The sequence below is a fragment of the Sinocyclocheilus rhinocerous genome, unplaced genomic scaffold (genome assembly GCF_001515625.1).
Source record: "Sinocyclocheilus rhinocerous isolate Xijiao unplaced genomic scaffold, SAMN03320098_v1.1 scaffold4395, whole genome shotgun sequence".
NCBI classification, from domain to species: domain Eukaryota; kingdom Metazoa; phylum Chordata; class Actinopteri; order Cypriniformes; family Cyprinidae; genus Sinocyclocheilus; species Sinocyclocheilus rhinocerous.
The window spans coordinates 91,591-103,690 of NW_015635544.1; the positions used below are offsets into that span (position 1 = coordinate 91,591).

Consider the following 12,100-nt stretch of genomic DNA (forward strand, 5'->3'; position numbering starts at 1 on the left):
TCTGTGTGAATGGCTTGGTTTCGGTTTTAACCCATTCAAGATCTTCTCCGCATTGAGCTTCTATATTTCTCTAATATTTTGAATGCATAATGCAGCAACTGCGCGTTTCGTGGGCTAGACTAACAAAACATTAAAATGCAACGCCACTTATATCATCATCATCACCGCATCTCGTGCTCCACTGATGACGCTCCCTGACGCACACCTAACATTGGATTGTACTATTTTTGCATTCAAATGCAAATGTTTATTTTAAATTCGACTAATATTAATTTTTTTTATTCACAATCTCATCACAGGCAGGCACAGCACTCAATTCAGCATGTGTTCGTGTTTGTGTGTGCTGTCTGCGTCACTCATAGCATGTGCCTATATCCTGCACTATATCGAAACATTTTTTATATCGTTATCGAAGAAGGTGTACCGTCGATAAATATCGATACCGTTTTATCGCCCAGGCCTAGGTGTTATGCAAATCTTCCCACACAGTGAAGTAGAGATGTGGGGGCGTGTTTAAACGAGGCGTTTTAGGAGGGCGTGGACAAGTCTTAACTTTTATAAAGAATATCTCTTTGGATTTGAGACTTTAGTCTTTGCAACTTAGTCTGTAGTCTTAGTCTTCTTTATGCACCAAGAGCTTGTAACACTCCAAAGAGAAAGGAAAAAATGAAATCGCGTCATATGACCCCTTTAAGTAGAGAGGTTTAGATAAAGGGGTTTGAGTTACTAATAATCAACATTTAAACCGGGAAAAAAAATATTTATTTAATGTTATCTGTGTTATATTTAATATGCAACAGCAATGTAAACTTTTATAAACATCTGTTTGGTAGTTAACTTTTAAATGCATCATTATGCCGAAAATATGAACAGAGTTCTCCGCATGAAGACCCGCGGCTCGCAGATCAACATGCTACTTATTTTCTCTCCGATATGGTAGGAAGTTAAATGAAATGAAATGTGGAGGATATAAACTGTGACAAGATGATTGACAGGCCAGTTTACAGTGACAGGGTGCGTGTAACTATGCGACAGAGCGGACCGTTAAAGACGCAATTGTATGACATAATAGTTTGTCCCAAAGCTTACCTACTCTTCTACTACACACTCAAAAGGATGTACTTTTTCTTCACCAAAAAAGTACATACTTTAAGGGCATAGTATAAGTAGGCACATTGGGACGCAGCTAATCTCTGGCGACACTACATTGTGTTGCATACAATAACACTCAGGCGTGCAGCAAAGTCTCATTCAAACATACCGTGAGACATCAGATCCGCAGCCCAGCGGCAGCTCCGGTGAGAGACACAGATGATATATAGCCTAATCGAATTCAAACAAAAATTAAACTGTGTTTACCTCACAAACGATCAAAAATCACTGGCTCTTCCTCAGATATGCATATTGTTCTCGGGTACTTCTAAACAAGATGCTGTTTTCCGGTGGACTCAAAAGCCGGTGCATTCCTGAATGAAAGCTCGGTTGATACGAGAACTTTTTTTCATTTGTTACCTCTGTTGTTTACATTTTAATTGTTTAGGTCTTACATATATATTTGTAGATGTTTCAGCAAAAGAAAAGGAAAGGCTGCACTAAATGTTACCTCATTTGTTTACATTTTTTAAATTTAGGTTTTAATAAATATTTATGAATAAAACATTTTCATTTAGTTTCACCAATTTTCTGCATGTCTCTCATTTACTGTAATTACATGTATTATATTGGCCTCATATCGGCCAGATTGATTTCTCAATATCGGCATCGGCCATTAAAAATCCCATATTGGTCGACCACTACACTTTTCATTAATTTTCACATTTCATGTTTATTGTGACAGCCGTACTAGAGTTAGTTTAATTGTGCAGGGGCAATTTTTGCCCCTTTATCTTGAATTTGTGGATCATTTTTGCCACAAGTCACCATTAATTTCCGACCTTGCACATCATATATGTGGCACTGTTTCTAATGTCGACAGACATTCAAGTACAACAATTAATTTTTAGGTTTATATCTCTAATGCAAAGATGTCTGTAGTGTGTTTCCAATGTCAAAATATAGTTTCAAAGATTGAGGACAAAATATTTTGAATATTTTGGATATTGATTGTCAAATAATGGAAAAGGGCCATCACAGCTCAAAAATATTTTGATTGGCTTGTGTCCAGATGTATATGTTACGACGACGTTTTAGTGCCACGTTAAAAAATAAAAAAAATCTAAGATTACGGGATTAAAGTCGTAATATTTCGAGAATAATGTCGAAGTTATGAGAATAAAGTCGAAATACTACGAGAATAAAGTCGAAATACTACAAGAATAAAGTCGAAATACTACGAGAATAAAGTCGAAATATTTTGAGAATAAAGTCGAAATGTTTTGAGAATTTAAATCGTAGAAATTAAAGTTATAATATTTTGAGTATAGCCTATTGTGCATGCAAACGGACTGGATTGAGAGCACCGGGAGAAGTTGCCAGGTCACCGGAATTTGAATAGTGTTGCGTCCGTGCGGCCGCATCATCTTACTGGGATGAGGAAGAGTCAATTTTAAGGACTCACGGAAACAGCTTAATATCAAGAATATGATATATATTAATAGACTGAACAGGAACAATTTTTTATCTTATATCTTAACATCAGCTCACACGCCCAATCGACATTCCTTTTGGTGGCGCTGTAGCTCTCTTATTTAACCCTTTTTTAATACACTACAAATAAATGTGGGATTATTAGCAGAAATCATACCATGTGTCATACTTGTGGGGACTGTATTCTTGGAAATAATATTTCATGTCTTCCATTGCATTCGTTATTTGTAGTGCGCCAGCCACCCAATAGCAATAAGATTTGTGCTTTTGGTACTTTTAATCAGAGGTGGGACCAAGTCATTGTTTTGCAAGTCACAAGTAAGTCTCGAGTCTTTGCATTCAATTCTCGAGTCAAGTCCCGAGTCAAGTCCAAGTCCAAGTCGAGTTGCAAGTCCTCAACTTTTAGCTTCAAGTGACGAATCATGTAATTTAATTTTTTTTTATTTTTATCTCGGCTCTTTTGTCGTAAGTTATGTTATTACTCCATTAATGTATACTAGCCTATAAATCCAGCGCTCCCTGAACGCAGTCTCTGGCTTATTGCCAGTCAAGCGCAAGCACGCTGCAGGGACGCCTCTATAACGAATCTGATCTGATCATAAAGTCTTTCCGAGTCACAGGGCTCAAGTCCAAGTCAAGTCTCGAGTCATTGCTGTCAAAGTCTAAGTCGAGTCTCAAGTCTTCTTTAATTATGTCGAGTCGAGTCGCAAGTCATCAAATTTGGGACTCGAGTCCGAGTCAAGTCTCGAGTCGTGTGACTCGAGTCCACACCCCTGGAATTTGGGACTCGAGTCCGAGTCAAGTCTCGAGTCATGTGACTCGAGTCCACACCCCTGCTTGTAATATAAAACAAAACCTCAGCTTTCAAAATCGGTTTTAGAGCGAAACACAAATGATGTGTCTTACAATAATGTGTTTTTCAAGCTCTTTAATGATCAGACCGCTGTATTTATGTGAATCAATTCATTAAAGTAGCCTATGTTTTCTTTGTGAAAATTCCAAAATTCCAAATTTGTGAAAATTCCACCACCTACTCCGCAAAAACGTCTGTGGCGTCCAAACTTTCATTCCTCACATGTAGCCTATTTAATTAATAAAACGTTCTAAAGGTTGAAGTGGACTCCAACTCGTTAACATGAGTTAGCCTATATGGTTTTATTTTCTGAGGTAGGCTGTAGGCTATAACATTAAGTGACTATTCACAAGCCGTTTTATTCTTGGTATAATACAGTAAATTAGTGGGCATAATATTTAACGTCTTCCATTCATTATTTGTAGCGCGCCAGCCACCCAGTAATCGCATTAATTTTGTGCTTTGTTGCTTTTAATAACACAGCTCAGCTTTCAAAAAAGCTTTCACGAAATACAAATGGTGTTTTTCATCTTTATTTCAAGTCTATAGCAAGATATAAAAGTGAAGGAACATCAGAAGGCACGAAAAAAGCAGTATAGCCTAAGTTATAATGAAAATAAAGTCTCGTTATTGTAATCGGAAAGATGATTGACTCGCATGCCACTTAAACTGAAGCGAATACAGCGATCTGTTCCGCCACATTAAAGAGCGTGAAAAAACACATTATAATATGCATATTGTTTGTATTTCGCTATAAAACTGACAGATTTTGAAAACTGAGACTTTGGAATATCTCCCGGTGCTCCCAATCCGAGCCATCTGCTTGCGCAAAAGGCTATATATATCTCAAAATATTATAACTTTAATCTTTATTCTCGAAACATTTCAACTTTATTCTCGAAATATTTCGACTTTATTCTCGTAGGCTAATTTTTTGACTTTATTGTCGTAATATTTAGACTGTGTAGTATTTCGACTTTATTCTCGGAATATTACAACTTTAATCTCGTAATCTTAGATTTTTTTTATTTTTTAACGTGGCACTAAAACGCCGTCGTAATATGTTCATTATAAACACCTAAAAACCAATGTTCAGTGGAGATGAAAATGGTGAACATGAGTGTCTCTTCTCACATTCCCCTTTTTAACCACATGCAAATCAAATTCACTCACACACTTATAAATAGAAACGAATATACACAGATTCTTACACACACACACACACACACACACTTTACCTGAGGTCCAGGTTAGCCTCCTTCCACAGCAGATCCATCAACCTCAAGATTTGTAGAGTCAACATGTCCTGCCGCAGGTCTGGGAAAGAGAGATTTTTAAAAGCTTATTTAATGACATCTTGTGACTGCCTTCTGTCTTTGCCTATCATCTGAGACATCTGTCCCTCACCATCTCCATTTTTGAAGATGATGCCCACTGTGTCTCCTTCCAACAGCTTGTTATTGTAAACAATCCACAGAGGTTTCATTTTAGAATCCATGTACTTACACCTCTCCACACTGGCAGAGAAATAGAAAAAAAGTTAGAGTTAAAATTATTCTTACTGTTGTATGCAGTATTTTGTGTTTAATCATGGCAACATCAATTTGATAATAAACATTAATAATCAACATGAAAATGTTTGTCTATATAATTTACCATCAAAATATAACGACTTGCTTAGTCTTTGAAATCACATAAATTTTCAGTAACAAATGTGATGCATCCAACAAAGTCTCATAAAGAGCAAAGTAAAAAAGTAAAAAGTGTGGAAATAAAAAGGCTTATTTACTTTATTTGCATATTTACTTTATTAATAATAATAAAAATAAACAATTCCTCCACCAACGAATATAGTTTATTAATCTTATAAAATTCAACTGATGTGCAGCGTATCACTTTGAAAACACCAAATGCATAAAACAGTACACACACACAGATCTTACTTTATTCCAGCGAGCAATATGTTGGGGTTGAGAGGTGAATGCAGGTCAGAAAGAGTCTCAATGAATCCCGTCTGTCTAAGGCAGGTCATCATGGCCTCTTTAAGATGAGCTTGTTTTGTCTTAGTTTTTATTGTGCCAAATTTAATCAGCTCATTTACTGCTTTCAGCTTACTGAGAGCTTCAACCTACAAAATAATTGCAAAACACCATAATGATAAGTTCATAAAAAAAACATGACAAAATGGTATGAAACACCAATAGTATGATGCAAATAAAATTTAATACACATAACAAAAATGTATATGCGCATATTGTATATATTGAGTGATTTTTTCTTTTATTCAGAATGAAGAAATGCGCAAAAAACAATGATGCAAACACATTTAACAAAGAAATTCATTCATATCAAAACAATATTATGTTTTGATGCATAAACTAATCACATTGAATGGAAACACTGATTTTTAGCACACCAGGGTGACTAGGAGCATGAAATTCTCCAGCCATGACTTCCTGTTCCACAGGATTATAAATATGAGGAACACAAAGGCCAAATTCCCCGAATCATCCATCACAAGGAGTAAAACCAAAGAATATAGTTCTGATATGCGGAACAAGATTGTTGAGCTTCACAAAATAGAAAGTGGCTGTAAGAAACTAGCTAAAGCATTGAAAATACCCATTTCCACTATCAGAGCAATAATTAAGATGTTCCAATCAACTAAAGATATTAAAAAATCTTCCTGGAAGAGGACGTGTGTCTATATCATCCTAATGCAAGGTGAGGAGGAGAGTTTGAGTGGCCAAAGACTCTCCAAAGATCACAGCTGGAGAATTGCAGAGAGACTAGTTGGTAGTGCTGGGCGGTATACCAGTTCATACCGAATACCGGTGTTTATTTTTGTTATGATATGAATTTTTAAAATACCGCAATATTGTATTTTAAATGTATGTCGCTTAAACAAAGTTCGGAACGCGACACTGTTTGAAAGGGGTTCCTTTTCACTGTTGCACTGTGGTAAGGGAACAGCTGTATGTGTTACTAAGCGTGAAAGTTCCGAAACTGAAGCTGTAGAACTAATAGAACATGATGACACAGGTTAACACCCGGTCATGCATGAAAAAAAAAAATACCGTCATGTACCGTGAAACCGGTATAATTTTGGAAAATACCGTGATATACATTTTTGGTCATACCGCCCAGCACTACTAGTTGGGTATGGGGTCAGAAAGCCTAAAAAAAAAAAAAAAACTCAAACAGCCCCTACATCACCACATGTTGTTCGGGATGATTTCAAGAAAAATCCTCCTCACTCATTCAAAAACAATCTCCAGCATATTCAGTTGTCAGACACAACTGGAACTTCAAACGGGACTGATGGTCAAATGAAACTTAAAAATGAGCTTTTTGGCAGCCAACCCATCAGATAGGTTTGGTGCAAACAGGGATAAAAAGTACCCCATGCCCTGGATCTTTAATGTTGTGGGCCTATTTTGAACTGAGAGGTCCTGGACATCTTTTTCAGATACATGGCATCATTGATTCTATCAAATACCAACAGATAAACAATCTGAAACTGACTGCCTCTGTTAGAAATCTTATAATGTGCCATGGTTGGATCTACCATCAGGACAATGATCCAAAACAAACATCAAAATCAACACAAAAATGTGTCACTGAGCACAAAATTAAGCTTCTGCCATGGCCGTCCCAGCTGAAGTGAAGAGAAGAAGCACCAACATGGAGCTGGGAATCTGAAGGATCTGGAGAGATTCTGTATGAAGGAATTGTCTCTGATCTCGTCAGGTGTTCTCCAAACTCATCAGGCATTATAGGAGAGAGCTGTTATCTTGGGAAAAGGAGGTTGTAATAATTGGGTGCCAATAATTGTGGCCAACGTGAACTAGAGAAAAACATTTATTTCATAATGAGACCCCCCCCCACTTTCCATTGTTTTACTTCAATGATAGGTTAGAATTTTGTGAATCTTTTGAATGAAAGATCAAAAGGATAAACAATGCAGATTTATTTTCACAGCCACCTTTGCTCATATTTACCAAGGGTGCCAATATTAGTGGAGGGCACTGTATGTCCAAATTTACAGTATATACTTCAAGCAATTCTAACAACTCCAAAACTTTACTATTCCATGAGGCCACAGGAGAGCAGTCTTGAGTGACAAGAAAGTTGTAAAATTAATATATAAAAATATTTTTGACAAAGCATCACAGAAGAGGTGACTCATTCTGTGATCATCTGGACTGTACTTTTGACTTTATTGTGAAATGTCCAGCTGTCATTGTCAGCAAGCCTTGTATTTTAAGTACTGTTCCTCTTTACTGATACAGTGTGTCCATGTTTGGCATTTGCTCTTGTTATTTTTGACACTGTTCCCTTTAACATATTACATTTAATATGTTCATTTAATAACATTTAACTCACTCCTCAGAATACAAATTATCTAATGTCCATTATAACTGCTCATTTGAAATGAACTTAATATGACTCAACTTTGTAGCTGTATTTGTAATTGGGATGTAAAGACTTTTAAAAAGTTTTAATGTTGCTTTGACCCCCATCTTCTGGCTACATCTATAATCATACACGGTATGTGTGTGTGTGTATTCTGCTTTTTTTAAAAATATATATATAAAATACAATAAACTTAAATGAGACAAATGAAAATGTTGCACCTGTTTTTTGAGAACTTCTATGTGTGGGATGCAGCCTCTGCAGTATGCTTCCAAAATCAGAGCAAAATGGACTGACACAGCTGGCATGAACATTTCAGACCTGTAATGTACAATACATGCAATCATAAACTCTAGTTCTGCATAAGCATACTGAAACACAAGGTGAACTAAAGTATTGACATATTCAGGCTTCTTCACATGTATACACTTGCCTAAGATGCCAGAAGAGGAAATGGCCAATCTTGCGGCTGGACTGAGAGCGCTCCAAGAGGAAACGGCTAAGGGCACAGTCATAGTATGGCTCATAGCGCAACACCTGTACAAGCTGCAGTAAATACTGCAACAGCTCATCATCGCTTAACACACACAGAAACAAACATTTGGGAATTCAGCATTTCTTATGAGGTTCCTTGACAATGTGCTCTCTTGACAGCATTGACTTCTCACCTCATATCTTGAAGGCAGTAGACCGCAAATTCTCTGACATATTGGTCAGGGTAGTTGAAATCCAGAAGTTCTAGAGCATCTCGAGGGCTTAGTTTAGGCCAAATCTGCAACAAAGCCTGTAGCTGCAGTACAAGAGAGAGAATTTTGAAAGAAACATCGCTGGAGTTTCAACACGTCTGTCTGTTGGTTAATGTATAAGTGTGTGTATGTTTGTTGGTATACCTGGGCCATGTCTTCATGTTTGCTCCATTTGACAGACAGCAGCAGTTTGGGGAGTGACTGAGGAAAGTTTTCTCTGCAGTCGTAGCGAAGCGTCCAAATCAGATCTTTCTCGTTCTCACAAAGCTGAGAGAGAGGATCCCTCTCCATGATCTCCTTTAGCTCTATGTAAAACTTCTTACCCCCACGACCCTACAGACATTCATTTCACTTTATTAACAAAGACCTCATAGAAACAGCAGTATTTATATGGAGGTAATAATATTAAAAGGGTCCTATTATGCTTTTTTACATTTTCAACTTCCTTTAGTGCGTAATGTTGCTGCTTGTGTATGAAAAAGATCTGCAAAGTTACAAAGCACAAAGTCCACTTTCAAGTGAGTTATTATCTAAATCAGTCAGCACTGTTTCTGAACTCCCTCAAACACCTCGATTGCAGTTCTGGGTTTTCTTCTGGGAATATCACAATACTCCACGTTCAAATAAATCCCACCCAAGGCATGTGCTAAAAAAATAAAAGGGGTCGAGGCCTGATTGAGTTGCATTAGTAGTGTGTTGTCGCCTTCTCCAAGAGATGCCTTTTCATAGATCTAATGCTACATTCATATGTGGTTTGAAATCCTATTCAAATCGCATTTCTGGAAATCCGTTTCAGTCTGGCCGGATTTTGCATAGCTTTTTCATGTTCTCACGCCATGTAAAACGTAAACACGTCAGATGTTGTTTGTAGAAAACATGCTTAATGTCTTTGCAGAAACAAGGTTGTGTTGTTGCGAAGTGCAAGTCAAGTGGAAAAAGAGAATATACTGCTAGTCCGGAGACAGCAGCATCGAATAAAGCTTCCTGCGTTTCTGCTGCTGCCTCATTAGACGTAATAATCCAGCGCGACAACAACATGTCGTCATGTTGTAAGACAACATCTGTATTGCAAACTGTAATGCTGTTATTGCGGTTTTTAGTGTAGGCACACCAACACAATGTCACTGCCATAGAAACCAATGTAGATATTGAGTAAAATGGAAGAGCGCAACAGGACACACAAATCGGAATTGAACAGGTGTGATACACAGTGTGGACCGATGTTTCCAATGTTTACATAATATAATAACAAATATTTTCAATAAATATAATAAAAACCCTGAACATATGAATTATTTTACCGTCATCTAAAACATCCCCATGTAGTAGTGTCTGTACACTACACATGTGTGTAACTGTAAATGTCTCTGAGTTTTGTTACCGTTCTGTGCTCATCATCTGCTATTTCCACTACTTAATCAAGCCACTCTTCTTTAAAACATGATGATGTTTTATTACACATGTCATTACGTTTGCTTTAGCTCTCTTGTTTTGAGCTATTTCGTCTGCAACCATTACATTTCTACAGGGACTGATTTGGTGCACATCATTCTCTTTCTAGGAAACTGGTGTAGTGCCGAAATTTGCACCCTGCCAGATTATGCACCCCCTAGTATTGGTAGGTTTAGGAGTAGGGGTGGGGGAGGGGTTAGGATTAGAGGTGGGGTTGGGATTAGGCAATCAAGTAGCGACTTCAACGAGGGGGTGCATAATCTGGCAGGGGTGCAGAATTCGGCACAACACCGGCAAACCGCAATCATTGGCTCTATAGCGACAACGATTCTATAGCAGTTTGCCCGAGCATTGAATTATTTACTAGAATTCAATCAAATGGCTTTCCCAACTCATTTGTGTGTTTGTCTGTGCGCGGCATATTATTTCTTCTGCGCGGTCGCGATGTAAGAAGTGTGCGGCCATGCACACGCGCAGTTTAGAGAGAACATTGGTGTGGACAGTCAATCATTTAGATCAGATTCCAATCGGTAATGGACAAAAATCAGATTTGGACTGACAGTCTGAACAAGGCTTAATATACTGATACATGTGCAGTTGTTTACCTTTACAGACATAACCAACTGTGTTTGTGTGAACTTTGTGTGTTTTTTCCCATGCATTTGTTTGTATTTGACAGTTGACATGAAGGAGCCTGCTTTCTGTGCATGCACTTAGAAACCCATATATTAGAAGTGTAAACAAAGCTTTAAATGCATGAAAAAAAAAATCTCTAATCGAAGAACTGCAATGTCACGTCAGTGCAATATACATGATAATCAAAAACAGAGATGCTTGTTGTTGCCGTAGTAGACCTATATTACATAAAGGGGCACAATAGAACCCCTTTAATGGATGATATCTATAGCTTTGTTAAAACTTGAATCTATAACAACATAAAAACAAGAAGCTGTGCATTATCTAAACTGTATTATTTAACCTTAAATGTTGAATGGATGTAACATTTTACCATTGTCATGGAATCACTGGCTCCAGCTATTTCTGCAGCTTTTTCCAGGATCTATGGAGAAAAAAAACAAAAACAAAACAAATTATATCAGAACATCTGGTAACATGACTTTGAAGTGTTGCCTCATGTTTGATTATGAATGTGTGCAGTCACAGACCCAGATGGCACCCCCATGTCTAATGCACACAAAAAATGGTAAGCATTTGCTAAAATCAGTGCCAAGTCATTTCTGGGTGTGAAAGTGCACAGTCAGTAAATTGAATGTGGCTAGTCTAAGGGCCTATATACTAGTAATATATAGTAAACTTGTTACTAGATATCCACACTAAAAACTGTTTTTGAAATTCTTTCTATAAATTAAACAATTCGATTAAACTCAACAAAGTGTCCAAGTAGACGTGTACATTTGTGAGTTATGCTCATATGTGTAAGTATATGCATACCTTGTCAAAAGCAGGAAATACAACAGGTTGTGTTGAGTATTCTGGAAAGTTTATATGTAGTTCTGTGGCATTTTCTGTGTATGGATTGGTCTGAATTGTCCCAATAGGGTTCAACATCTCTTCCAGCTCATCTGCAACACACAGAAAAAAAAGGCATTTCCTGAGCACATTTCCTTCCTTTACAAGACATCAGTGCCCAACCTTACACAAAATGAAGTATTACTCACAGATGAACTGATAACTAACAGTTTTTTTTCTAACTCCACAGACACACACCCTATGACACAACTGTCCAGCAGTTTACACAACCATGTGGTCACAATTAAACCCTAGTAAGCTAAGAATATGAGCGTGTGTTTTCTCACCAGGGAAAGAGGTCCAGCAGTGGAGGATAATGTCACCAGTCTTCAGCTGCCCTCTGTAGTCAAACACCATTGTGTTAACCCATGCTATTGGGTAGTGCTAGAGAAAAAAATATAACATGCAAAACATATGATTAGTTCGTATGTATGTATCAGTGCCTGAATTGGTGGGGGTGGTTGGGGGTTGTCAAATCCCCTATTAGAAAGTATAAAAATAAGACTTGGGGGGGGGG

At 37.5% G+C, this 12,100-nt stretch overlaps 1 protein-coding gene across 3 annotated transcripts in view; it reads right to left on the reverse strand.

Moving 5' to 3' along the window:
• LOC107747314 (phosphatidylinositol 4,5-bisphosphate 3-kinase catalytic subunit beta isoform-like) overlaps positions 1-12,100 on the reverse strand; it is a 109,755-nt gene that overhangs the window by 20,123 nt on the left and 77,532 nt on the right. For all 3 annotated transcript variants that reach the window (XM_016561779.1, XM_016561778.1, XM_016561780.1), the window contains exons 10-19: positions 11,871-11,967; positions 11,506-11,636; positions 11,063-11,113; positions 8,746-8,934; positions 8,524-8,645; positions 8,289-8,432; positions 8,077-8,176; positions 5,383-5,567; positions 4,847-4,956; positions 4,678-4,756 (exon numbers count right to left, since the gene is read on the reverse strand). In XM_016561779.1, coding sequence (XP_016417265.1) covers positions 4,678-4,756; positions 4,847-4,956; positions 5,383-5,567; positions 8,077-8,176; positions 8,289-8,432; positions 8,524-8,645; positions 8,746-8,934; positions 11,063-11,113; positions 11,506-11,636; positions 11,871-11,967 — 1,208 coding nt within the window. The remainder of the gene's footprint in view (positions 1-4,677; positions 4,757-4,846; positions 4,957-5,382; positions 5,568-8,076; positions 8,177-8,288; positions 8,433-8,523; positions 8,646-8,745; positions 8,935-11,062; positions 11,114-11,505; positions 11,637-11,870; positions 11,968-12,100) is intronic.